Here is a 24,526-nt window from a genome sequence, read left to right as displayed (position 1 = left end):
ATGTCTGTACTGTGGACATTCATCCATCGCGCACAGCCTAGGTCTATACTGTATCGAGTAGCAATTGTATTGACGCCATGCATGATGTGCACGCAGAGTGAAAGAGGGTGAGATGCGCCATAGCGGAAGCATCCAACGGGAGCAAAAAAATCAGGGACGTAAATCGGCGTGTCATTCTAGAACGGTCACGTGGGCATCGCGTAGCTAGCCGGAACTTCAGAATCACAATTGATCGTCACAGCACGAGGACAGACTCACTCGACTTTGGAAAGCGCGCGCCTTCTCCTTCTCTTTCTCTTTCCCAATCCATATACCAGCGAGCGACACACTCTTCATCTAACCCGCCAACGCTCGCGGCGACATTTTCTCTTGTAAAACAACATCTTAGGCTATCAACACATCTGCTGGCATGTCTGTTGCGCTCGAGGGCCTAGAGCATGCCGATCCTGTCGTCCAGGACATGAATCATGCTCTGCAAGCGGCGGACGCATCGGTCACCATACAAGACAAAGACAGCACACTCCGAAATCATCATACCAGCAGGGAGATTGATGACGTGGTCGATTTGCATGAGGGGGACGCGGCAGCACACGAGCAAGTGTCAGAGGAGATAGACAGAGATTCCTCGCTCGCAAATAAAATACCCGCGTTGGACTCATTTAATGGCGACGCAGCCAATGGGACTGGTGAGCCGCACCCGCCAGTATCTGAGGTACGCAATAATGTCTTATCTATCATCTGGCTGAGCGCGCTAAGCGTACGTAGACCCTTCAGGATGATATACTTAACGACATTGAGGAGCGTCCGGCCGTAGCATTGGCCGAGTCAGCTCACTCGCATGCGATTGATGAGCACGCTCCGGCCACGGTCAGTATCTGATTGCGTATATGGCGCGTATTTTTGTGTCTGATAGATCATCCGATGCAGAGTGACGTGCTTGAGCAGCGAGGCGAGCTTGGATCGTCGGTGGTGACGTCAGCCGAATCGGAGCAGACCGATGCTGCTGCTGCTGCGGAGAAAGCGTCCTCCGATGAGGCGAATGAGACAACTGCTGAGATACCGCAGACCGCAGCGCAAATATTCTCTGCAGCCGAAGAGCAGCACAATTCAAGCGAAGAGCCTGAAACTCAACAGGAGGAGGCACATGAGGAAAACGCGTCGGCTGCTGTTGATGAGACTGTGGCCGTGGCACCTACCGAGCTTGTTGCTACCGAAGGAGAAGCGCCCACCGAGGAGACTGCACCTACTAAGGAGACTGCTCTCGCTGAAGAAAGCGAGATCCCTGGCGAACCAAATGCGACTGAGGAAATTACCACCGGGGAAGGCGCTACGCCTGTTGTAGAGGCCGCAGCCACTGAAGAGGTTGACACGGTGACGGAGGACATTGCCGAAGAGGCGGGCACAGGTGATGAGTCTTCCACCGCCAAGGAAGCGTCTGCTGAAGAGATTGTCGCAGTAGAAGAGGCAATCGCTGCTGGGGAGCTCTCTACCGCGGAAGAGGCAGCTCATGCTGAAAAACCGGCCGCAGAGGAAGAAGCAGCACCGACAGAGGAAATTGTAGTCGCTGAGCAGACAAGCTTGAGCGAGGAGCGTGCTGCTGCTGAAAGGAGAAACTCAGCACAGGTTGAGGAGACCGCTCGTGAAGCGACTCCTGCGCCCGAAGAATCGACGACTTTCGAGGAGCGTGCGCCTGCGGCAGAAGCTGCTGTCGTATCCGAGGAAGTAGCTGCGCCTGTGGAGATCAGCACTGAGGAGCCTGCTCATCCAGAGGAGTCAGTTGCAAGTGAAGAACTGGCGCCACAGGAAACCTCATCCGTCGGGGAGACTGTTACCGTTGAGCAAGAGGCTGCAACTGCCGCAATCAGTGAGGAAAAGCAGGAAGAGGAGGCGGCCACGGCTACGGAAACCCCGGTAGAAGAGCTAACGGCCGTGGAAGAAGCCATTGTGGTAGAAGAGCAGGCTACAGTAGAGGAGCTCAAGCCTGAGGAGATCGCTTCTATCGAGGAAATACCGGTTGTGGATGTGGTAGCTACAGATCCTCGGGAGGACGCTGTCACCCTCGAAGAGGCGACTCAATCTGAGGGAGAAGATGTTGGCGAACGGGTCCCTGCTGCGGAGCAATTCGCGACCGAGGAGCCGGTCGCGGTTCAGGTGACTGAGATGAACCCTGTAAACGGAGCGGAGGCCGTAGCAGTCGAAGAGGATACTCCTGTCGCAGTGACCGCTGATGTCGCCGAGGTTCTCACGGAAGCAGGTCGTGCAGCTTCCGGGTCGACTGAGGCCGCAAGCTCTTTGATCGCGGAGGGGTCTGTTGCAGAGGCGATTCTTGCCGAAGCGACTGCTACATATGAGCCGGACACCGCTGTTGCAGGAGGGGAAGAGCCATTGAGTGCTGCAGTGAGTACTAATGTATGTTATTTATTCTGATTCACCTGACTGTTTTCCTGACTACAGGTGGAGGCTGCGATTGTAACGACCGAAGCGGTTCCTGAAGCACCTTCAGAGTTACCAGCTGTAGATGGCGAAGCTCAGCCTGCCATTGTGACTTCGGAAGAGGTGACAGATATAGAGTATTCTGGATCAGCACCTATTGAGACTGCCGTCGCCAATACTGAGGTTGAGACATCCATACCAGCCGCAAAGGCTCAGGAACAGCCCACTGAGACGTTGGTGGAAGTTGTTCAAGCTGGTGAAGTCGAACAAGCTGGAAACAACGTGGCTCAGGTGCGCTCTCAAACTCTAACATTCCCTTCTGTCCGTGGTTTGATATATGATTGTCATCCTACTCACGCTAGCCCGGAAATGAAGCCGCTCAGCTAGATGAGAAGCACGTGCCAGCAGCTTACGTTGACGCCGACCAAGTGGCAAGCCGTGAGGAAGCTCCAGTCGTTGCGGAAGAATCTGCAACTGCAGCGAAGGAGGACGCACAAGAAGGATCTACTGGAGTCGCGCACCATGTTCTTCAGGCTGGCCTTGCAACCGTCGCTGGCGCCGGGGTTCAGGAGCTCGCTGCTCAGGTTCCGATCTTGGAACATCTCGATCACGATGACGCTGAGGACGCTGCGGTGGTCGAGTCTCATCAGGTGTGTCCTTCCTCGAATGCTTCTGGCACCCATCGTAGTAAACGAATACAGGAGCAAGAAGTGCCTGCAACGAGTATCATTAGCGCTGCGGAGAAGGCCGTGCCCGAGGCAGGTATATCTGTTGTCGAAGAAGACGCTACCCCAGCTGTGACGATCGACGTCAGCGAGGATATAGCTGGCAAGGTCGTTGAACAGGACAACCTTCCTGCTGCGGAAGGGTCGCTCCCTGCAGCAGCAACAGAGACGGAGCGCCCTAAGTCACCGTGGACGCCGTCCTACAGCGTCACCAGGCAAGGATCCGGAGTTGACGCCGACGCTGATGAGGACAAAGAGGAGATTGCGGAGTTAGAGCAACTTCCGCCGCCTGCGAACGAGGCTCAGGCTGAGTCCTCCACGGTCGAGGAAACGGCGATCGCGGTGCCTGTGATCCGAGCCGAGATCGTCGACGTCCTAACCGAGGAACCGTCTGCAATGAAGGTCTCTATAGTGGAGGTACGTTCTGCTGCATCGCCCGTATTGTCCAGTTATTCAATAATTCTTATCCCGACAGGACGCTACCGAGACTACCGAGGAAGAGGCAGCGAAGCCCACTTGGGTTCGTTCCTATTCCGTCAGCTCCCAAGGTACTAGCCCTGTCCATTCGCCGAAGCTTGGACCGACGGAGGCCGCGGAAGAACCTCCAAAAGCTACGTGGGTCCGTTCGTACTCGGTCAGCTCGCAGGGTGGCAGTCCCTTGCATTCACCGAAACCACTTGACGAAGCTGCGGCGGATGCTAATAGCGATGAACAAGTCGTTGAAGCAGAGGCGGTTCAGATAACGATCTCCCCAGCTCCAGAAACCGAGGTTGTCGGCAACATCGCTTTTGCTCAAGAGTCGGTGCCATCGGTTGTCTCGGCGACCGAGGACACTGTATCAGACGTAAGGATGCCAAGCTATCTCTGCTAAGGGTCATATCTGATTTGCAATCTAGGTGAATATCGATGGCACTGCGGCGGATGTGATCACGGATGAGGCTGGAGAGGAGGGAAAGTCGGCTTCCTGGGTCCCATCTTACTCCGTGAACTCTCTAGGCACTAGTCCCTTGCAAATAGCACGTGCGACTGAAGATGCTGATGTAGAAGGACTTGCACCCTTGCCAGCCATGGTTGCGAGCGAGAGCACGTCAGTTCAAACAGACTTTCCTGTGGTCGAGACCACTATTATCGAGGTAGTCGAAGAAGCCTCGCCAGACATCCTCGCATCTAATGCACAAGCCGCTCCACAGGTATGTTTCTAGTTTTCTGGTGATTCTTTCTATCTCACACCTATCTTCCACAGCTTTCTGTTGATGTATCTACTGTCACCACCAAAGACGCCGAGAGACCAAAATCACCGTGGACGCCTTCATACTCTGTGACCCGACAGGGCACTAGTCCTTTGAACGGTCCAATTGCCATGGAAGAAAAGGAACTGGATCAATTGGAACAGCTGCCGGCTCCTGTCACACAAGCTGAGGAGCAAGCAGAAACGGCAGTGCGAGAGATTGTTACTGAGGTTATCGTCCAGAAACAGTTGTCAACGGTGGGTGGTAGCTTCTTCTGTCGCTCACACGTCGTGACGAACGTCTCACGTCTCATAGAACAATGACGGTCTCGTTGTTGGCGAGCCTCCTGCCCGTCCGTGGACACCATCATATTCTGTCACGACGCAAGGGCCTGGAACACCGAAGGCAGTTGGAGTCATTGAGGCTTCGGAGACCCAAGCATCCAAGTGCGTAATTGCTACGGCTAGGTTGTTACATCGTCTCATTAACGTGACTAGACCTGAATTGACGCCGCTGACAACGGCGAATGGCGAACAGCAAGACCAAGCCACTCAAGGCGAACCCAAGTCTCCCTCAACCCGTGCGAGGAATGGGTCCAACACGTCCTCTCGCTTCTTCCCGGGAGGATGGTTCTCCAGTTCCTCGAAGTCGCCTCATCACGCTGGTCGGCTATCACATGAGAACGCGGAGGGCGAGTTTTCCAAGAGTTCCACCAGTGCTTTGGCTTCTCCTGCGCTCGAAACGACAGCCAACGCTGCTAATGGCGATGTTGGTGAAAGAAGGAAGTCGAGATGGTGCATAGTGATGTGATCTCTGCAAGACGTTTGCGAGTGCAACCATCGTAATGGATCTATCTCATATTTACTCTGGAATAATTGAGATTGCAATACTTCACATCTATGCTGTATAGTTTTTGAGCTTCGTATCCTGTTTGCTACATTTACTTCTATACCCATCAAATGTGGTCCAGCACTCTGGAATAACCATTTTACTGACATGACTTTGACCGAACTGATTCACCATGATTTAATTGAGCATGGTGCACACATTGAGCAACAAGAGAGCTAGCTTCGTATAACAGCATGACTGCAGTGCAGCTGTGAAGCGCTGTGTATGCAGATCAGGACTCGGAATGTTCACACGTCATCATTAAAGTAACCATCACATGCTAACAATGAATATCCTGTGCTCCAAGTGATGTCCCAGGTCACCTATAGCTATCATAGGTAGTAACGATCACCTGAACATGACCACGATTATCAGCCGTTCCATATCTCACAACACACTCCACCATCACTCACCGATCTGACCCATCCCAGGCTCCACTACCCAGGCTCGACGGCCCCCACTGCTACTGTGACCTTCGCCTTCCACCTCATCTTCCAGCCAGAGTTCTCGCAGTCCATCGTCCACCGCGGCACAAACAATCTGCACGTCAGGGAATGCACGTTGAAGCGCGGATATGCCTCCAGAACGCGCAACCAGGATCGTGATGAAGATGATATGATCTTGGCGCACACCATGATCGAGAAGAACTCTGATGGCCATGAACGCTGCGGCTCCTGTGCCGATCTATAAAATGGAAGCATGTTACGGAGGTAAATAGACTGAACGAGATTACACTTACCTGCGCGTCGAGCAAAAAGACCCAGCTTTGCTCTGCAAGATGTCTGTGGCGAATACAAATAGGCAGCTGAAGGTGCAACAATAGCGGCTCGCCAGTGCTGGCATCGGATTGAATCAACAGCGATCCAATGGCTATGTTGTTGATCACTCTGCGAAGCCCGTGCTCCAACGGGCCGCCGCTACAGCCATCTGTGAGAAAACATCACCACCACAATCCCGTTTGGAAGACGTACGATCGCAAGATTGACACTCCGCAAACGTACTGAGAAAATTGAGTACCGATGTGATGGCGGTGATGAGCTGACGTACCTCCGCATTTAACTGTTTACCATGCGACTCAACCTCAACAGGAGTGACAACGGTCTTCGGACGGTATGGTAACAACTCCGTGGCTTTTTCTACCAACAGAGTAGCTAATCTATCGAGGAAGAAGATGAAGTCCCCTCGCCGGGTAGTGCGATCTCTGAGCACGGTCAATATGCCCTGCTGGTCTATTAGTAGATTTCTATCGTAAAATTCAGAGATGTATACCTGGAGTTGAGGCGTCTGAGGCAGGAGTGTGATCCTAAGGCATTCCTTCGTGGGATTAGGGGTATGATTGTGAGGAAGAAGATCACGCGGCCCTGCATCCGCGAAGCGTTGCCGGAGCCGCGTGGTGCGTTCACTGAGCTGGCGGCGGACGTGAGTGGAGATGAGGTCGATAGCTACAGCATTGTCAGAACCAGGAACGATCTGGACTGTTTATTAGCATGACTCAAGAATAGGCATGATTATCTACCCACAATGTGAGCATAGCGGGATGTTGGCAGTACGAAGTTGTCATATGAAGGCTTCACATATCGCAGATATCTAAACAAGTATTGTAAGACCACTGACACCTCTATATTGCCGAAACCCTTACTGCTCAAGAATGCCGTCGACAGATCTGCCTCGCTCTTTCACGTCGCGTCGAATGCGGCGGGCGAGCATGAGATCCGAGTCACATTGGACGAAAATCTGATACCGAGGTCGAATAGATCGGACACCTGGGTACGAGGCAACACACCTTCAAATCATACAGATCCCTGAGGGACTGGTCATGTAGTACCATAATCCCCTCCGCTTTCATGTGCGTTCGATGAGCATACTCGTAGGAGGCGACAGCGACATTGCGCTCTCACCTATAATGATAGCAGCACCGTACAGATACCTGGTTTCATCCAGTCGCTGATGCTCCGTAAACGAGTAGACCGGCATAATGGTCTGTCTGCAGGCCTTCAAATCTGCTAGACACTGCTGCGAAAAGCGACATCACGGGACCATAATATGATGAACCTTCAAAGTTCAAGTACACCTCGGATCCAAGCACGCGCAAGATCAGTAAGAACACATACAGAGGAAAACAGGGGCATATCAATAGCATCTGTAAAGATCTAGATCAATACACATGTAGCGAATGACAAGCAGATATTGGTACCAGGATGATCTAAGTCGAATCGATTAGCAAACGCGAGGTCAATCTCTTCTCTTGTGTGACGCTTGTAAAAGCTGTCCTGAATGGAGATGAGATACCGGGATCGCATATGTGCTATCTCAGCCGACTCACTTGGGAGAGAATGATCACCGTTGGGATGGATCCCAGCGATTTGACAATCTGACGCGCTACATGTGTCTGAATGCGCGTTAAACACGTCGAATAGATCCCTCAAGTTGAATTGAGGACAAACCTTCCCGCTGGCAGATCCTCCTGAGAATTGAGCATAAGTATTAAGCTATTTACGCGTATGGGTTCTCGTACCAGCTATTCCGATTACAAACGCATCGCTTATGGGAGCACCGTCTTCTCCGTACCTGAATGTAATCTCAATGAACCTGTGATCGCACCAAACACAACGGCAGCTACATACCACGGTGGACGACCGTGTGATTTGAGAACTGTATTCTTTTTGGCTTGCAAGAGAATATCGCGCGCTGTGAGCGCCGTAACCGTCCGCGATAGAGGAGGCCTTTGAAGATGGGTTCTTGCACCCGCATTGTCAGTGGTGGCATGCATGGTGATGGACATTGTTAGATTGTGAGCCCAGCGAGCCTTGGCCACGATGGCGCGACACGAGGCCGTGATGTGACGAGTATCATCTGTATTGTGACAGGGCGTGCCTGCAGGCTGCGCTGCCACCAGCCTAGTACCATCAAAATGTTGCAGTGCCCACTACCACCATCACTACCATTCCCGAGCGATGTCGTCGCAATAACATACGGCGCGTTGTATCTCCGGCACACCTTGAGGGCATCTCAAACGATCCAGGGTCTCTCGGCGCACTCGGTACTCCTTCGCGATGTCTTACTTCACAATGCAGCATGGCGTCCATATTAGAGCCCAAACGCATATTGGGCGCTGTCTCGTTATGGTTAGCGCACTCGAGTACTGACGATTAAATGAAAAGGTATGATGCTCGTGCCCGACGGGCGTCGTTTGAAATGGAATCCTGCGGCTCAATGAAAGCTCTCCCTCCACATGAGGCGCGAATGGTGCTCGGGTTTCTCGCATATGGTGAACGCTAACGTCTTATAACCACTTGCTACTCCGATTGTCGGATTTCAGAAATGACCCTATCGCTCTTCCGTAGCGACAGCACCCCGTTAGGCTGTGCGGACCTTTCCAGGTTTGCCTCATCAATTGATCATGATGCCGCTTACTCGTTGTTGGCCTTTCCATCATGTGGCCGGTACATGATATATAGCAGGCGTCGCAGCTCTGCTTTTTACCAACCCCTTCGACATGCTCTTGGTTCCCCTTCTCCTGCCTTTCCTCGGCACCGCTCATGCACTTAGCGTTCCCTTTGAGCGCCGCGCCAAAATCCATTCTACCACCGTCTCTATCAATTCACATTATGGCGGGAATTTAGGTTGGACGAATGTCGAGGATGCCCTATATACTGCCACTGTATATGTTCAGGGGCAGCCGTTCCAGGTGTGGATCAACCATGGCCATTGGGTTTCATTCTCATCTTCATTTCACATTTTGATTCATAGGTGCAAATCGATTCCGGCAGCGCCGATCTCTGGCTGAATACGGAAGGCGTCACGCTTGACGGTCTCGTAGACACCGGCATCAATGCTACAGTCGCGTATGTGTACGTGATTTAACCAGCATAACTTGATCCCAAACTTACAAGCCCTCGTTCTCAGTGACACAAGTGCTGCATCCGGCCCCATTGTTCTTGGCAATGTTTCGCTCGGTGAATTCACAGTAAACGGCCAAGCCTTCAGTGAGTCAGCTTATCGCACGACCTTCAATTCTTTTAAGCTCAATATTTGCTAGTAAATGCTCCTGGCAGCAACGCCAGTTATGACGGTATTGACGTCGGTCTATTAGGCGTCGGCCCGTACGTACCCGGTACTGTTTCGAACCCGTGATCGCTCAACAGCAGAATTATTGTAGGCCCAGTCTATCGAGCGTTTTCAATCATCTTGTGAACTCCTCGTATGACGGTTTTCCATTTCTCGTGAATGTGAGAATCTCGGCTCGATTACGCTCGTTTTGACGCTTCGAGTAATGTCTGACTTTACCCTTTAGGTTTTTAACCTCAACCCTGATGAGCCAAATTTCATCACGTTCCTCCTTTCTCGCTCGGATTTCGGTTACACAGAAGGTGGTATTATGACTATTGGTGCGGAACCATCTGTCTTCAGTGTTTACTGGGTCTGAAATACGACTTAAAGCTGAGCTTGTATCGAACTACACTGAGATCACCAATGCTCCTAAACTTCCTGTAGTCTCTGAGTTCGGTTGGGAAACATACATGGATGGGGTTTACATCAACGGCGAATACTACACCGGCCATTCCAACGGGTAAGCAAACCACTGTTCACCCCTCTCAAGCGGTGTTTAATTCAGCTTCCGATAGGGCGGTTGGGGTGATCGCTGAGCCCAGCAAGAATCAGACCTTGATCGTTCTTGACACCGGAACAGCCCTCGGTTTGTGTACTTGCGATTATCTAGATTAGAGCTAGTGGGGCTGACGTGTCACCATTCCAGCGAACGCACCTGAGTACTACGTCGATGCGATGTACAAAGACTTACCTGGCTCAGTGTGGAACGAGACTCTCGGGAGGTACGTTTTGCCCTGCACGACCAAGGTCAACATCAGCATGGTTTTCGGGTATGTTATTTCGCGACTGATTGAAGCAAGCATCAATCTTTATCGGAAAGCGACGCTAGGTCGAGCGTGTATCCCATGAACCCTATTGATGCGACGAATATTCAAGTTAACGACGATGGCACTTTCTTTTGCGCTGGAGCATTCTCCGCTACACCTGATGGCGCCGGAGTTGGTGAGTCTCAAGTTTGACGTATAGGAAGAACAAACTGACGTATAGACGGGGGTCTGCTAGACTGGATCTTGGGCGATGCGTTCCTGCGCAACGTATACAGCCTCATGAACTTCGGCAAGAACTTCACTGGCAGTGGCGACGAATCGCCATACATGCAGATCCTGAGTGTGAGTCGCCAGCAGCTCAGATTCGTCACAGCTTATCTAGACTCATGTCATACGCTGAACAGATAACGGATGCGGATGAAGCTTGGGCAAACTTTGATCATGCGAACTTGCTCCGAATTGCAGGATCTGAATACAGCCAGTTCGCCAACGTCTCCTCTTCCGGTGAAGTTGCGTCGGCAACGACCACCTACTCCTTAGTGACGCCTACGTCGACATCAGGTCTGTGCGCCACTCTCGCCATGTAGCGCTGTATTGATGTCCGTGTGTACAGCTTCAATCACATCATCGGCAGCGGCTAAGGACAAGTTGGCTGACGAACTTGCTGCGTCTTCGGCCTCACCATCTGCTGGTTCCTCCTCAGACAACAGCGATTTGTTGCGCAATTCGTACATCATCATGGGCCTGGTTGCTGCAGTGCTCGTGCTTCTGATTGCAGTGCTAGTCAGCGTTGTCAGGTCATCGAGGAACAAGCAGTACAGGCAGGTTCCCACCATGATCCCGACAGCACATTTCGGCAACGACAAAGCATACGAGCCAGAGAGCGAGGCATTTACCAACCCGTATGACGATTCTGCTCGCCCCACCCATTGAGCGTCCTACGTGTCGTTGAAAAGGAGGCGCCTGCAACTTTACTTTGGGGACCATAACATATTTTATAGATAGCACTTGCTACACCCATCATCTATTTAAACTACGGTCGTCGTTGTATTGTACACGCTGATGGTACGCGATCGCACATGAGTGGCTCGCAATGCGGACTGGTTTGTAAAAATGTATATACCTCGTATATATGATGCCATGACCTACTAGTGTCTGATTGTGTGTGGAACGTAGCGAGGCCAATAACTCAAGAGGAACTCCAATGAATGTTGATTCTGGATGATCGGCCATTTCATCACGGAACCACATGATCATTCAAACTGTCTCAGTGGCCCCACAATGCAATTGCAACCCTAATGCAATTCACGTCTTTCCCGTCTGAATAACGCGTTCAAAAATCTGAAAAATTCACGCAATGTACATGCAAGTATCACAGCCAAGGCTGTCTATTCAGATTTTTGACATTGCATGTTGCTAGCATATGGGACGAGTACTTACAGTGAAGAGCCTCATTTTGAAGCTTTCCCGAGGCTCGCTTGCTCGTACAGCTGAACGTGGTCTCATGAGGCTCTCAGGTAGATTTCGTATATATGTGAACTCTATGTTGACAGAAGCCGACATATATTGCACGAGCCCTGTGTTCTCTGGGAGAAGTGTAAGGAGTGAGTGGCTGCCAGAACGAGAATCATACCCAAATAAGGAAGGTTTAGAAGGTCCATTCGAGCTGAGAATGGCGGAGCTGCGTCGGAGAACATCCATTTTCAGTGGTGCCGGATCGGACTGTCAAAATGAAGACGTTCACACGGTGGCTGATGATTCTTGATAATTGCATTGGTGTTGCGACCGGAAGTCATCCTCGGATTCATCCACTTCACATCCTGTTCACTCACAAATATTTCTCAGTATTCTCAAGACCCCAGTATTTGTAAGAATAAAATCTCCGAGGGGGTCTGCTCACTGACAGCAGAATAGGACGTGACACTCTGAAAAAATTGCATTAGTGGACCACTGATAGTAAGTATCACGGCAGACATGACACAATTTATCAAGGTGGGAAATTGTGTGTGAATGTCGACTGATTTCTTACACATGTGACAAATATTTGCAACTATGGCATTTCATGCTGAAAATGTATCACTTCCGGCTATCCGGCGTAATCCGGCGGATTCCGCCGGACCACGCAGGTCCAACCTTCATCACTTTGGCTGTGAATGTGAACTATTTGCGATTTAAATGCTACATTGGCAAACCTTTGCCGCAAATGTAAGACATCAGTCGACATTCCCACACTATTTTCCACATTGATAAATCTGCTGTGTATCCTATCCTATGCGTTACCTGTGCGTTAGTTGACTTTGATCGACATACAGTCGTGGACAGCCAAACACGACAATTTTAAGAAATATTTCTAGAATGTCCGATATGTATCAGAATCGATCTGGATTGATGAGGGGGTGTCTGTAAATAAATTTGAGGTAAATCCTGTGAACTGTTTGCCTGCAAAAGGTGATTTTGTGACCCAGAACCCCTCAAAAATTTGGCGGACCCCTCAAAACAGGCCTAAAAATCACGTAAAATACGCCAATCGACTCCTTTTGAGCTCCTTTATATCATTTTATGGAAAGTTCACCAAAACCAACGATGAAAATTGGGCAAACAATTACGCAAGTTGGCCGTTGTGACTGGGGCTCGTGACCAACAAGTCATATATTATGGTGCGTGGTCACAACAAGGCTCGCACAGTCAAAAACATGTCTGGGCTATACAATCAAACAACAGCTCTAGCTCCTTCTAACCCTTCTCTACTGAAGACTCAGATGATAATATGTTCCAATCGAGGCAGTTTTGAACTAATAGTACCTGATCCGCGTGTCTGTAGCCGAAAAACATTCAGATTTTCGACCAAAAATTTGGCGGATGCCAAAAATGCACGGGAAAAATACAAAGAAAGTGATTTTGGACGTTTCTGAGTCTGAATCTGCAGTCAAAATCGAAAAGTAACGAGCCGTTCGGGCGGAATAAATGTATTTTTATTTTTGTCGACTTTGGTTGTCCGCGACTGTATGCACTGCAACTGGAACATCTTCCGTGCGGCGCGGATGACTGTTCTTCACCTTACAACAGTGAGTACCATGCCAGACTCATCCCATGACGGGAAGATGGGAATTGATGATCTTTCGGTATTCTGTTGATGTCGCCCAACCAATAGCCAGCACCGGACGACCAAACGTTCGACTTGAGCTTGAGCGCCTGAGACTCTCCGGAGCGCTTGAACGTCGTCGCCGCAAGAGAAGGCAAGCAACATTCCCATGAGATCTCACCATCGTGCATTTCCAAATCCCCCAAATGACCGTAACAAGACCCATGTTATCGCATTGGAATAACAAGCCCTATGCTAGAACGTAGGGCCGGCTTACGCATAAGCTGCGCATTCGTCCTGCGCTTCATGAGATAGGTTGGCTCAATTCCACGGACCCATGCGACTCCAATTGTATCTCCTGTGACTAGAACGAGCGAGCCGCCCGGTGTCAACACGACCGAACTTCTATATAACAGTGAGGCTTGTTGCCGGATGAATCTATCTCGGTCCCTCCACTCGTCATGTTCGGACCCTATGTAGCTTCGCTTGTTCACTTGGTATTGCGACTCTCGAGCATCTTTCACCCGGATTCCTTTTCGGAATCACGCCAGTCTGCATGTGCGTCCTTCGCGCTTCAGGACGTACCCGACGTGAAAGTCTCTGACGTCAAGTACTATCCCGCGCATGCGAAGATCAACATATCGAACACGAACTCGCATCTCGATGTGGACGACCTTCCCGCGTTTTGCCGTCTCGAGGTCGAAATTACCACAAACGCGACTGCCCAGTCCAAGTGCAAGACGGAAATCTGGCTGCCGGATGACTGGAACGGGCGATATCTGGCGGTCGGCAATGGCGGCTTGGCCGGCGGTGGTAAGTCTCTTGTGCGCGCATCATGTCACAGAAGTCTGATAATTACGGCCCAGTGATGGTATCTGAGCTGGGTTATGTAGCAATCGCTCAAGGCTGTCAGTGTACCGCTGGGCTGTCAGCGATAGATTGCTCACTGGAAAGGCTGGTCCTTCAGATGCTGGCGCCTCCACGGACACGGGCCACACCGGCATTGCACGCAGCGGTACCTGGGCATATCACGACGATGTATGGTTCTGAATGACTGCAACCTCCTTTCATTAATGCGTCTTGCAGAACGCAATTATTGATTGGGGCTGGCGTGCGCTACATCTCAGCGTGGTGAAGGGGAAGGATATCATCAAGCAGTATTATGGCCAGGCACAGAGCAAATCTTACTTCATGGGATGCTCTACAGGCGCGTGCATTCCGTGTGATGGGCCTTAACTAACATCTCATCCATTGGTCCTTAATATCTGCAGGAGGTCGCCAAGGGTGTGTATTGAGCCGGTCGTGCTGAAGAATATCTGAAGAACTTTTACCACAGACTCAAGGAAGTGCAGACCTTCCCAGAGGACTTCGACGGAGTTGTACGAACGCCTCTTTCCATATTCTTTCCGGTTGCTCTCAGCATGCCTTGATATATAGATAGTAGGATCTCCTGCAAACTGGCATACCCACCTGCAAGCCTGGGCTGTGCATATGCATCTCGATGTCCAACCAGCCAGCTCGCCCACGTTCATCAATGCTTCTTTATGGACCGATGTCATCCATCCCGAGGTGCTCAAACAGTGCGATGCCATAGACGGGGTACATTGAGGCTCTCAAGCACTGAACATGGGCTAACACATTGATAGCTTGCAGACGGAATCACCAACGACCCTAGGTTTTGCAAGTAAGTCACGTTATCTTCGATGTTTTGTTCAGGAGAGGTTCACGCATGTCTTGCAAGTTTCCGGCCAGAGACATTGACCTGTCGCCCAGGCCAGAATACCTCGACCTGCCTGACTCTTCCACAGATAGAGGCCCTCCGCCGCGTCTACGCTGATTACTATGAAGCGAACCAGACGTACATATTTGGCAGGTACTATCCCGGAGGAGAGGACAGGTACCCTAGTGCATACATGAATGCGGACGCATTCGCCCTCAGTAGAGATTGGTTCAGGTATTTTGTGCTGAAGTGCGTCCCGTTTTATTTATTTGCCTCTTCAGGACGTGTGCCAACATCTGGTCACGGTGCAGCAATACGGAGTGGAACATCGACCAGTACAATCCTTCTCTTATCTCTTTAGCTGACGAAATTGACCCTGGTCAAGCGAATGTAAGCGTTGCTTCGCTGAATCTGTTTCTGTACAACCCATCAAATAGGTCATCAGGCAATCAACCCTAATTTAACTGCTTTCGCCGGACCGGAGCACAACGGCAAGCTGTTGCACTACATGGGCTGGGCAGACCAGCTCATCAGCCCGGGAAACTCCATATATTACTACGAGAACGTCCTAGCATATACTCGAGCGAACACGGATATGGATGTTGACGACTTCTACCGCCTGTTTACCGTTCCCGGGATGGACCACTGGTGAGCATGATGGGTGATCGCGATGCATATCTTACAACTGAATTATTTGGAACAGTGCCGTAAGTCTAGCGTCGACTCTGCACATTACGTAGTATGTCATTAAATCGTCTTTCAAGGGAGGCAATGGCGCAAATGCCTTCGGAGCCGTTTATCAGGCATCAGACAGGATGCCGCCTATCTCCAATATACCGCAGTATAACATCCTAGCAGCGATGGTGAATTGGGTGGAAGAAGGAAGCGCTCCCTCCTCGCTGGAAGCAGTGCACTACGAGGGCAACAACGTGGCGAACGGGGTGACTTTGAGGCGACCACTGTGTCAAGTGAGCGACCGATCATTCATCTGTTTTCCATCCGCTTATATAGCCTGCTTCGATCTTCAGTATCCCAAGAGTCTGCGGTATATTGATGATGGCAAAAAGCCTGGATTCGCCTGTGTTTGATGGATGATCGATTGATGATTCGTGTGAAGTATTACTGTGTATCTTTGGCCTTTCAAGAGGATTTAAATGATACCCCGTGACTGCTCGTGTTATTTACGCGGTCAGTCTGTAATTAGACCTTTCATGGGCCATCGGGCCACACATTTGAACAAGATGCCGTTTTCCGTTTGATTGATTCATTTGACTCGGCATCTGAAATATGATGGCCTATGCACACTTTTCAGTCATCATGCATCAGAGAGGATGAGCACAGACTACTATAACGATACCTGCATCAAAGGCACAGTGCATAGTTATCACCTGGGATGCAGGCTTCCAGGAATAATTGTTATGATCATATGTGGATGTGGCGGTGGCACAACCATTGGCACTTGTGTGTATTACGACTAGTCCTTTGAGTAATAACTGCTCGAACCCCCGAAAGGTCTCACAGAGTATACCGAACTCGCTAATGGCATTTATACCTCCTGACCTTCCTCCCCTCAAAGAAGGAGATATTTCGCAGTCTGCCTATGACGACTCGACGGGAGAGCCATAATCCAGATCTTATCAGATCACGTGCTGGAGTCGGTGAATGGCTCAGAAAGTAGCGCCAAACTGATGCTAATCGCCGCGACGTACTAGAGCCGTATCAACACTAAGGATTTCCATAAAGTCCACTGATCACAGAGTGTCAGAATGCTAGCTCGTCCGTTGCTGGCCTTTTTACGCGAAGCTACACTCCCGTTGTGTTATCCTCACGCTCTTCCGATCGCGTTCAGACGGCTTCATACAGGCCCTTCATCCCTGCCGACGCCTCCTCCTTTGGATACTCTCACGAACGCAAGTAACAGCAATGAGGCACTCGCATGGATATTCGCGTTCAAGATGCAACAGATTCCAAAAAGTCTGGTGGAGCTCAGCTTTTCTCGCAGTTCAGGACCGGGCGGACAGGTCCGTATTCAGTAACACCATTGTCCGGATCACAAATGAACCGCGTGCCTTACAGAACGTGAACAAAGTGAACACCAAGGCCACCCTACGGTGTCCCTTGAATTCAGAATGGATTCCTCTATGGGCCAGAGAGCACATTCGAAAAACGGTTCGCAGCCCAACTTTGATTGACTACTCCCATCGGTTGACCAGACGATTCTGTTGTCCTGCTCATAGCCACATTATGTTTCAACTACACAGTCCATCCAGATCACCTCCACCGTCTATCGGTCTCAGTCCCAGAATGTCCAGGACTGCCTTTCCAAGGTGTCTAACGCGCTGCTCCTGATGAAGTCCGTGCTAATCGAGACGGAAATGCAGCTTCATGCCCTGATTGTGTCCGCATCATCCGCGTCGCTTATAAAGGAAACCTCTGAGGAGCAAAAAGAGCGGGTAAGGAGACTTGAACGTGCGGAAAAGGCCAAACGGAAGACCGCCAAGGTCAAACGGAGCGAGATCAAGAGGAGTCGATCCAGCCGCGACTGGGACTAGCGATTCTACAAGATTATAGGAGCCTCCTCGACGTTTGCCTTGTCATGTTATGTCGGATGAGCGATTCGCGGTATGCTTGTGCCGCACGACGAGTCTGCTCGACCTCCACTAACGGCAGTCTCGCGCCGGCTGCTCGTCCTTGATCGTGCGGGATCGAGGCGAAACTCGATCATGTGACGCAAGGCGGAATGCGCGGCGGCTGGTCCCTCTACCGCGCCACCTCTCAGGCACAGTCCGTATTTGTTCCTCCATTCCTCCTTCATTCGTCACATTCTCTCTATTATATCCTTGCCGCTCTTTCCTCACGACCTACTCTCACCGCAATTCACGACCTTCCACGACCGTTATTCACGTCCCGACATGCGGCGGTCAACTTGGTCATCCTCGTTGTTCGAAAATTGGGTCGATGACGTTAAAGCAGCTTTTTTGGAGTTCGTCGGTACCACGTTCTTCCTCCTCCTTGCATTTGGGGGAATCCAAGCATCCAATGCAGAGACAGAAACCAGCTCTTCGACCGCGACGTCCAACGTTCTGCATGATATGTATATCGCTCTCTCTATGGGCTTCAGCCTCCTGGTTTCCGTGTGGATCTTCTACCGAGCCAGCGGCGGCGTCTTTAACCCGAACATCAGCTTGGCCCTCCTGTTGACAGGCATAATCGGGCCCCTACGATTTGTCTTGTATTGCATAGCCCAGCTCGTCGGCGGTATAACAGCAGCTGCCTTGGTCCTAGCGCTGACACCCGGACCGCTCGTTTCAAAGTGAGTACTCAGCTGTCAACAGCTACCGTGTCTGATGCGAGTCGTATATAGCACGTTTCTGCAGGCTTCAATCAACGAAGCGCAAGGTGTTTTCATTGAGATGTTCATCACCACCGCCCTGGTGATTGCCGTTCTCATGCTGGCAGCGGAGAAACATTTCGTCACTCCATTTGCACCGGTGAGGAGGTGGTCTCACTTATATATCAATATCTCATCGATATCCATAATACTGACAGGTTGGTATCGGCCTCACACTCTTCGCTTGCCATCTGTGAGTGCTGTGCCTGTCTGTATGGTTGCCTAGCTGATAGAATGCCACAGCTGGGCAGTGTACTATACCGGGGCAGGAATGAATGTCGCCCGTGCATTTGGTCCGGCCGTTGTAACGGGCTTTCCATATAGCAGCCAGTGGGTGGTGAGTTGGCCAAGCTCGTATTAGCTGGATTAAATGTTCTCTCGCTGACACTGCAAATGCAGTACTGGGTAGGGGACGGCTTAGGCTCCCTCCTCGGAGCTGGATTTTACATCGTTCTTAAACAGTGGGTATCGTTCATCATTCCCGAGATCCTCCTCGACGAATTGACCCGGTGACAAGGAACCATTATTGGCGACTCAACCCGAGGCAAGATACCACAGATCACGAAGAGTCGCCTCGCGTCCCTCTACAGGATGGAATCGGCTCTGCCGCTCGCCGCTCAGGATCACGATCCACATGTCGTTCAGGGGCTAGGCGACTCAGCGATGACCCGAATGCTGTAGCGAAACGGGAGAAGCAGGTTGCCAACGACAACGTCGCCGAAACAAATGACGAGCCCGTGGGCACTGAAGACGTGATGCCGAAAGGGCGGCAACGCGTCGACGACAGCCCTGTCTAAATACCTGCGCGGTTCGGTCTGGATGGAGACGTTCGTTGACACGAGTAGAAATGTCTTACCTCGGTTTGCGTAGTTGACGATGGACCGACCGTGGATCTTAGGCCGGCGATATAGTCTGACGTTTGGACGCGCATAGCCCGTCTTACATCACTATCATCTTGTAACATTACCGATGTTTGGACCTTCAGTCTGTAGTAATCTGTAGCATCTATCCTCATCCATCTCTGGTCTAGCATGACAACCAGATATAGGAAGTAACAGACTGGTGAGCTGTTCGGTGGAGCGATCCTGCATATCATCGACCTCGGGGCGCAATGGGGCGCGTGGAAGACGAGTACCAGATCTAATCACAAGGGCTGTTATAATGCCAAGGGGTTACCGCCACTGGTAACTTTATTACTGAAAAAAGGTTACAATTTAGTGTCATTTGATAACATAAATGGAAAAGATTCTTACATAAGCTCAGTGGTAGCGAAATTCCATTCTGTTATTTAGAATCATAAATTATAAAGAAAGGATTTATTAAATACATAATCCCGCATCGACCGAGCCTGGGGATGCAGCTCACTCCTAACACAATGGTCACTGTAACTGTCTCGTCTGCTGGTCGTGTCTCTCGAGCTCGAGGACTCCCTGTAACGCTCTCTTTTGAGGATAAACAGCCAGAGGAAGTTACAATCCGAGACGTCAAAGCGGCGGTCAAAGCCAAATTCCCCAAAGTGTGTTGGGTGGAATTTCCTTGCACATAGCTATTCATGTAATCTGCAGTTTTATGAATCGCGTCAGAAGCTATCTCTCAAGGGCGAGAGGCAAGCGCTTGAAGATGGCACGACACTGAAAGATGCAGGACTGTTTGATACAGGGGAGCTAATAGTAAAGGACCTTGGACCTCAGATCGGCTGGAAAACGGTCTTTCTAATCGAATACGTGCGTGCCAATTCAAGCGTCTGCTATTGAACAGTGGTCATGACTTGCGTGCAGGTGGGGCCATTGATCATTCATCCCTTGATATATTACAATGCCCCCGCTTTCTATGGAAGGAACGTTTTGCATAGCACTGTGCAAAAGTGCGGTCTGCTTCCCCCTCATCCACCCTCGTTCCTGACACAGCATGTAGGATGGTCTATTGCATGGTGATGTTGCATTTCCTTAAGCGAGAGCTAGAGACCATATTCGTGCATCGATTCTCGCACGGGACGATGCCGTTCCGTAACGTCTTCAAAAAGTGAGCAGTGAACCTAACTTGTGCTCCGCCTATCTCACATACGAGCACTTGTGTCAAGCTCTGCTCATTACTGGCTATTGAGTGGCTTGGCTTTGGCTTATGCTGTGTACAGCCCGACGTACGCCGAAACGTCTTCGTATGTCCACACGACAGCTCGTAACTACCCCGAGTACCGAATGGGCTGTCTCGCGCTCTGGGCGGTACGTGCTTCCTATTGCATGCGTCCTCGTGGAAGGGTGCTCATATTTTTGTAGTACGCGGAATTGTCGAACTTGATCACCCACCTGAACTTACGTTCCCTCCGGCCCGCTGGAACAACGAAACGTGCCATCCCTTACGGTTATGGTTTTGCCTTGGTCTCGTGCCCGAATTACTTTTTCGAGTCTGTATCGTGGCTAGCAGTTGCTCTCTTGACGAACAGCTATGTTGGTCAGTATCCATTCACGCATTCTTTATATGACCTTGAACCTAACCATCTGCTTCCTGCAGCGTGGATTTTCCTCGCTTTCTCATCCTCTATCATGGCAAATTGGGCAATCAAGAAGCATAAAGCATACAGGAGGGAGTTCGGCAAAGATTATCCACGCGGCAGGAAGGCCATTTTCCCTTTCATTCTGTGACATGTGCCGGTGGGACTTTCACGTATCGACAGTATCCACCAATTCAATGAAGCTCGAAAACTGCCCTAGGGCGTTTAGGATATCTCACGAATGATATGTCCGTCTGAATTTCACCTTTGCATTCCACACATATGGCGCCGCGATGCTTTTGATTCCACGTAGCTTACGGAATACTGTACGCTAACCACATCTCTTCTTTGATTTTCCCACCTTCGTCGAGTCCGTGTTTCACCCAATCCCCTACGAGCATTGCAACTAAGGTTTTGACTGACCAGCCTGCAAGGATGATGGCCGTAGTGAACAGTGGATGGCAGTCCAGGACCACTGACAAGAAAATGGTTAGCCTGGCACCGTACTGGGACCTAAGTGTGAACAATCCGAGATAGGATACGTTACCTCGGAGTCCGAACCCTGCGGCCATGCCCCCCAAAACGTTTCGCACCACCCACTCGCGATCAAGCCGTTCCTCATCTAGCAGGCTGAGAAGCCTCACGATGATCGGGTGAGTAAAGGTGCTTTCGGCAACATGATTATGATTCGGCGACGCAGGATGCCAGACGGAGAGCAGGAATAGCAAAAACAGCTTAGTTAGGGACGAGTAGAGCAGAGTCAGGGGAACATGCGAATATCTGCCGCAATAGATCTAATCAGCCGCCTACAGGAGACCTTCTGCGAATGGGGTACCAGACCTGAACTCCAGCCGAATCCCAGAAGCGTGCGTATTCGCTGGGGGTTTCAAAGAGCGGAACCAGTCCAGACAATCCATAACAACGTAACACGCGGCCACAATGCCTGCGTGAAATGTAATGGTCTCTGATGGGGCGAGAAGGCACAAGTCAGGTTCCATACATAGAAATCGATGCGTCAGGGAGATGCGGACCTACGAAGCATCCAGCGAAGATGCGGAAGAAGGTCTCGGCAGCCTGGCGGTTCCAACTGACGAGATTCGGGTCTAGACTACTGGGAACGCTGACACCTGGAAGACAGGCACTTAGCGAACCTTCATCGTCGTCAGTCATATTTCTGAGATGTACTCAAGTGGGTCCACCTGATGACTAGAAGTACATATCAGTCGATGATCTGCAGAGGATGCGATATCCAGCGAAACCCACGCACACGCGTCCATGGCGATCAGAGCGAGACCAAGCCTTGCAATCAACCACCATCTGGCCTATTCTTGCAATTTTTGTGAATCACTCCCGTTGGATGGAAACATCGATTCTCATCGGACATACCTTTTCCGTGCCTTGCTCGGATGTTCCACCGCCTTCTCGAACAGGTGGAAACTGCCCTGGATGAGCTAAAGCACCTCCCTCTATCCCGGCACTTGTCGTAGGGCCTCCGCCAGGGCCGACACGTCTCGCCCCGAGACCTCTATTGTATAGCAGGTGACGGTAGACATCTCTCTTGAGTAGTATGAGATCCAGCAGCAATGTCAGGGTATCATGCTCGACATATGGGTCTGCGAAAGCATGGCAGGCAGGCTGTGAGAGTCGTGACATCCGTGAATGTTGATTCAACCATTGCAATACAGTATGACTGACACACTGTTCCAATCGCAAGTTGTATGCCGATTGATACACCGTGTAGAGGTAAGGTACGGGATGCGTGCAGCTTGTGCAGATGGGCATGGATTAGCGTTGATGAAATGTGGCCGGGCTACTAACTGACGCTCGCAATCTGACTAACCTAACACGATTAGTTTCTCAGAAATAGCAACATACAAGGTAGGTACGCAGACCTGCAGGTGCTTCGTAGTCTCTGCAAAAGTAGGTGCGCAGGACTCTGATCCTGTGTGTATGTTACAACGTGGAGCGTGATCAACCTGGGAAGGTTGCGCGGCGAGGTAGGCGCTGCCAATCGACATTCGACAACAACCACTCTACTTGTTTCTCTGCGATAATTCTGTTCCTGCTCAGCGTTGTCTAAAATATGGTTCTTGCCTCAGCTCAGTCTGCTTCACGCGCGTTGAACGCGACTTTGCCTCTCATATCGTCTGGGCAAGCATATGAAGCTCATCAGAAAGCGCGTACATTCGCATCCAGATATGTCAAGTCCAACCACTACGATACTGCCATCGATGTTCTCTTTCAGTCTGCACGGGAGTTGCTGAAGGCAGGGAAGCAAGGTAGTGGGACTGATCTGGCATGTTTCATGTTGGATGTCTACGACAGCAAGGGAGAGTCTGTCAACGAGGAGAGTCGGGGTGAGCATGCTTGTTGCCTCAATTGGCAGAGTGACGAATCGTCGAATGGTACTCGTGGACGATGGCATGGACAGGTAGAATCACACAACTCATCGCATTAACGGGACCTGGTGGGTCGTGGCGGAAGACCACCACGGACAGGGCGATTGCGTATGTCTGTGATCGCCCGCATGGATACACTACGCTGGATAGCTTACGAGGCACTCAGGTGGTCAGCGAAACATGGAGGCTGCCCTGCTGGTGACCCTGATCTGCACCACTACATCGGCGAGCTACTGTATCGAGGTCTGTGCCACATTCTCCGTGGCGTCTTGAGTTCTGCTATTTTACATATGCGCAGAGGGCGCCTTTGACTCCGCCGAACCCCATTTCCTGGCGTCAGGAAAGCGTGATAGCGCTCGTCTGCTCGCACAGATGTTTGCGGAATGGGCGGCGACGAGAGGCTATGACGGCGCCTTCGCCCTGCGAGGAGTCATACCGTGAGTGTTCCATCGGAGTGATATTCAAGCTTCTGCATGATGTAATGGCAACATATACAGCTACTTGCAGAATGGAAACATACTTGCAGCGCGAACCTTCATCACACAATATGTGACTGAGCTCACTTCAAACAAACCAGCGTTGGTTTCGCCGCTTCAATCCACCCCTATCCCAGTGGGAAATACGAAGGATGGCCAAGTTGATGAACTTATCTTTACCACGGAGCCTGTCATGAACTTCGCACAACTTGCAGTGCGAACGTGTCAGCGTGCGCAAGGTGCGCAGAATAAAGCAATACGAGAAGCTTGGGTGAGGCTGTGCGGAACGTACCAAAGTAGAAGCAGCTTGATCGCTTCCAAGGAAGTCAGAAAGGCAAGTCAACTAATTGTTTCTGAATGACTGTGCCGTGGAGATAATCCGTGCCATTCGAGCTGTGTTCGCATCTTTCAATCGGCTCTCCATCTATTTTATTACCTGTTGTAGTGTTAATGTCTGACCTATCTTTCCGCACTGTCACACAGGCCCTGATAGAACTTGCGGAGCTGTACTTCGCGATTCCCCCTCCGAGGGCCCAACAAGCAAATCCCTTGGGCGATATGCTATCGGCCATGTTTGGTGGTGGCGCCCCAACGAACTCGGCGTCTGCAAGAAGAGTTTTGTCGCCGCCACCTACGACAAACTCTCCTGGATTAGATTAGCGTGGTACGCATGGTCCTCACGTAGACCTCGATGACTATCCTGAAGGCGTGTTTGACACGCTGATCAGCGAGCGATAGTGCCGTGCAAGCGGATTTGCCGAATAGTCATAATGTGATGACTGTACATGATAGCAATGTGTTTCTCCGCCGTTTGA

At 50.9% G+C, this 24,526-nt stretch overlaps 9 protein-coding genes across 9 annotated transcripts; 7 read left to right on the top strand and 2 right to left on the bottom strand.

The window, feature by feature from the left end:
• The first annotated feature begins 258 nt into the window (after positions 1-258).
• On the top strand, positions 259-5,396 carry LAESUDRAFT_811890 (uncharacterized protein). The gene is made up of 10 exons (XM_040914355.1): positions 259-712; positions 766-867; positions 928-2,397; positions 2,455-2,724; positions 2,796-3,575; positions 3,634-4,002; positions 4,055-4,348; positions 4,402-4,644; positions 4,703-4,833; positions 4,885-5,396. The coding sequence occupies exons 1-10, from the start codon at positions 410-412 to the stop codon at positions 5,195-5,197; spliced, it is 4,275 nt and encodes a 1,424-aa protein (XP_040765363.1). The 5' UTR covers positions 259-409; the 3' UTR covers positions 5,198-5,396.
• A 62-nt stretch (positions 5,397-5,458) lies between these two features.
• LAESUDRAFT_698255 (armadillo/beta-catenin/plakoglobin) lies at positions 5,459-8,063 on the bottom strand. The gene is made up of 16 exons (XM_040906339.1): positions 7,900-8,063; positions 7,791-7,843; positions 7,720-7,739; positions 7,599-7,664; positions 7,470-7,545; positions 7,387-7,415; positions 7,174-7,285; positions 7,059-7,114; positions 6,915-7,009; positions 6,796-6,862; positions 6,545-6,745; positions 6,323-6,496; positions 6,247-6,275; positions 6,015-6,192; positions 5,689-5,959; positions 5,459-5,627 (listed from the first exon to the last, which is right to left on the bottom strand). The coding sequence occupies exons 1-16, from the start codon at positions 8,055-8,057 to the stop codon at positions 5,608-5,610; spliced, it is 1,605 nt and encodes a 534-aa protein (XP_040765362.1). The 5' UTR covers positions 8,058-8,063; the 3' UTR covers positions 5,459-5,607.
• Positions 8,064-8,771: 708 nt separating this feature from the next.
• Positions 8,772-11,085, top strand: LAESUDRAFT_758208 (acid protease; the record flags this gene model as incomplete). Its single annotated transcript, XM_040912422.1, has 13 exons — positions 8,772-8,963; positions 9,026-9,126; positions 9,182-9,261; positions 9,315-9,378; positions 9,435-9,504; positions 9,570-9,663; positions 9,716-9,845; positions 9,901-9,971; positions 10,032-10,155; positions 10,215-10,327; positions 10,373-10,494; positions 10,557-10,713; positions 10,766-11,085. The coding sequence occupies 13 exons, from the start codon at positions 8,772-8,774 to the stop codon at positions 11,083-11,085; spliced, it is 1,638 nt and encodes a 545-aa protein (XP_040765361.1).
• A 2,335-nt stretch (positions 11,086-13,420) lies between these two features.
• Positions 13,421-16,265, top strand: LAESUDRAFT_724587 (feruloyl esterase-like protein). Its single transcript, XM_040908646.1, has 13 exons — positions 13,421-14,047; positions 14,101-14,142; positions 14,248-14,249; positions 14,321-14,454; positions 14,571-14,613; positions 14,672-14,833; positions 14,881-14,918; positions 14,976-15,203; positions 15,266-15,344; positions 15,400-15,602; positions 15,658-15,661; positions 15,719-15,922; positions 15,983-16,265. Exons 1-13 carry the CDS (start codon positions 13,696-13,698, stop codon positions 16,040-16,042), a joined length of 1,551 nt encoding a protein of 516 aa, XP_040765360.1. The 5' UTR covers positions 13,421-13,695; the 3' UTR covers positions 16,043-16,265.
• A 455-nt stretch (positions 16,266-16,720) lies between these two features.
• LAESUDRAFT_650825 (uncharacterized protein) lies at positions 16,721-17,506 on the top strand (the record flags this gene model as incomplete). Its single annotated transcript, XM_040904266.1, has 4 exons — positions 16,721-16,975; positions 17,031-17,123; positions 17,192-17,281; positions 17,336-17,506. 4 exons carry the CDS (start codon positions 16,721-16,723, stop codon positions 17,504-17,506), a joined length of 609 nt encoding a protein of 202 aa, XP_040765359.1.
• Positions 17,507-17,866: 360 nt separating this feature from the next.
• On the top strand, positions 17,867-19,142 carry LAESUDRAFT_713347 (aquaporin-like protein; the record flags this gene model as incomplete). The annotated part of the gene is made up of 6 exons (XM_040906964.1): positions 17,867-18,267; positions 18,319-18,445; positions 18,504-18,538; positions 18,589-18,682; positions 18,745-18,806; positions 18,863-19,142. 6 exons carry the CDS (start codon positions 17,867-17,869, stop codon positions 19,140-19,142), a joined length of 999 nt encoding a protein of 332 aa, XP_040765358.1.
• A 553-nt stretch (positions 19,143-19,695) lies between these two features.
• Positions 19,696-21,434, top strand: LAESUDRAFT_742744 (uncharacterized protein). Its single transcript, XM_040911210.1, has 8 exons — positions 19,696-19,861; positions 19,911-20,069; positions 20,124-20,209; positions 20,260-20,367; positions 20,426-20,567; positions 20,622-20,796; positions 20,857-21,311; positions 21,384-21,434. Exons 1-7 carry the CDS (start codon positions 19,700-19,702, stop codon positions 20,985-20,987), a joined length of 963 nt encoding a protein of 320 aa, XP_040765357.1. The 5' UTR covers positions 19,696-19,699; the 3' UTR covers positions 20,988-21,311; positions 21,384-21,434.
• On the bottom strand, positions 21,151-22,815 carry LAESUDRAFT_698242 (Arv1-domain-containing protein; the record flags this gene model as incomplete). The annotated part of the gene is made up of 9 exons (XM_040906338.1): positions 22,729-22,815; positions 22,532-22,671; positions 22,223-22,471; positions 22,104-22,158; positions 22,022-22,042; positions 21,868-21,963; positions 21,677-21,800; positions 21,384-21,616; positions 21,151-21,311 (listed from the first exon to the last, which is right to left on the bottom strand). The coding sequence occupies exons 2-9, from the start codon at positions 22,616-22,618 to the stop codon at positions 21,151-21,153; spliced, it is 1,026 nt and encodes a 341-aa protein (XP_040765356.1). The 5' UTR covers positions 22,619-22,671; positions 22,729-22,815.
• Positions 22,816-22,855: 40 nt separating this feature from the next.
• Positions 22,856-24,450, top strand: LAESUDRAFT_811883 (DUF410-domain-containing protein). Its single transcript, XM_040914354.1, has 7 exons — positions 22,856-23,193; positions 23,268-23,343; positions 23,402-23,478; positions 23,534-23,672; positions 23,733-24,045; positions 24,195-24,375; positions 24,440-24,450. Exons 1-6 carry the CDS (start codon positions 22,920-22,922, stop codon positions 24,369-24,371), a joined length of 1,056 nt encoding a protein of 351 aa, XP_040765355.1. The 5' UTR covers positions 22,856-22,919; the 3' UTR covers positions 24,372-24,375; positions 24,440-24,450.
• Positions 24,451-24,526: the final 76 nt, after the last annotated feature.

This window comes from Laetiporus sulphureus, assembly GCF_001632365.1.
Source record: "Laetiporus sulphureus 93-53 unplaced genomic scaffold LAESUscaffold_14, whole genome shotgun sequence".
Lineage (NCBI taxonomy): Eukaryota > Fungi > Basidiomycota > Agaricomycetes > Polyporales > Laetiporaceae > Laetiporus > Laetiporus sulphureus.
Note: the sequence above shows the minus strand (reverse complement) of the source record. Positions and strands in the feature narration are given on the sequence as shown.

What these genes read in the sequence shown, in the direction of transcription:
- LAESUDRAFT_811890 (XM_040914355.1), top strand. Translation starts at nt 410, where the DNA reads ATGTCTGTTGCGCTCGAGGGCCTAGAGCATGCCGATCCTGTCGTCCAG. An exon ending in ATGAGCACGCTCCGGCCACG is followed by an intron (nt 868 to 927) that starts GTCAGTATCTGA and finishes CATCCGATGCAG; the next exon opens with AGTGACGTGCTTGAGCAGCG. An exon ending in TGAAGGTCTCTATAGTGGAG is followed by an intron (nt 3,576 to 3,633) that starts GTACGTTCTGCT and finishes TTATCCCGACAG; the next exon opens with GACGCTACCGAGACTACCGA.
- LAESUDRAFT_698255 (XM_040906339.1), bottom strand. Translation starts at nt 8,057, where the DNA reads ATGTCCATCACCATGCATGCCACCACTGACAATGCGGGTGCAAGAACC. An exon ending in CGGTGATCATTCTCTCCCAA is followed by an intron (nt 7,546 to 7,598) that starts GTGAGTCGGCTG and finishes ATCTCCATTCAG; the next exon opens with GACAGCTTTTACAAGCGTCA. An exon ending in GTCGACGGCATTCTTGAGCA is followed by an intron (nt 6,863 to 6,914) that starts GTAAGGGTTTCG and finishes ATACTTGTTTAG; the next exon opens with ATATCTGCGATATGTGAAGC.
- LAESUDRAFT_724587 (XM_040908646.1), top strand. Translation starts at nt 13,696, where the DNA reads ATGTTCGGACCCTATGTAGCTTCGCTTGTTCACTTGGTATTGCGACTC. An exon ending in TGGCGGCTTGGCCGGCGGTG is followed by an intron (nt 14,048 to 14,100) that starts GTAAGTCTCTTG and finishes ATTACGGCCCAG; the next exon opens with TGATGGTATCTGAGCTGGGT. An exon ending in TGAGGCGACCACTGTGTCAA is followed by an intron (nt 15,923 to 15,982) that starts GTGAGCGACCGA and finishes TTCGATCTTCAG; the next exon opens with TATCCCAAGAGTCTGCGGTA.
- LAESUDRAFT_742744 (XM_040911210.1), top strand. Translation starts at nt 19,700, where the DNA reads ATGCAGCTCACTCCTAACACAATGGTCACTGTAACTGTCTCGTCTGCT. An exon ending in TCAAAGCCAAATTCCCCAAA is followed by an intron (nt 19,862 to 19,910) that starts GTGTGTTGGGTG and finishes TGTAATCTGCAG; the next exon opens with TTTTATGAATCGCGTCAGAA. An exon ending in GCTGTCTCGCGCTCTGGGCG is followed by an intron (nt 20,568 to 20,621) that starts GTACGTGCTTCC and finishes ATATTTTTGTAG; the next exon opens with TACGCGGAATTGTCGAACTT.
- LAESUDRAFT_811883 (XM_040914354.1), top strand. Translation starts at nt 22,920, where the DNA reads ATGGTTCTTGCCTCAGCTCAGTCTGCTTCACGCGCGTTGAACGCGACT. An exon ending in TGTCAACGAGGAGAGTCGGG is followed by an intron (nt 23,194 to 23,267) that starts GTGAGCATGCTT and finishes TGGCATGGACAG; the next exon opens with GTAGAATCACACAACTCATC. An exon ending in CTTCCAAGGAAGTCAGAAAG is followed by an intron (nt 24,046 to 24,194) that starts GCAAGTCAACTA and finishes ACTGTCACACAG; the next exon opens with GCCCTGATAGAACTTGCGGA.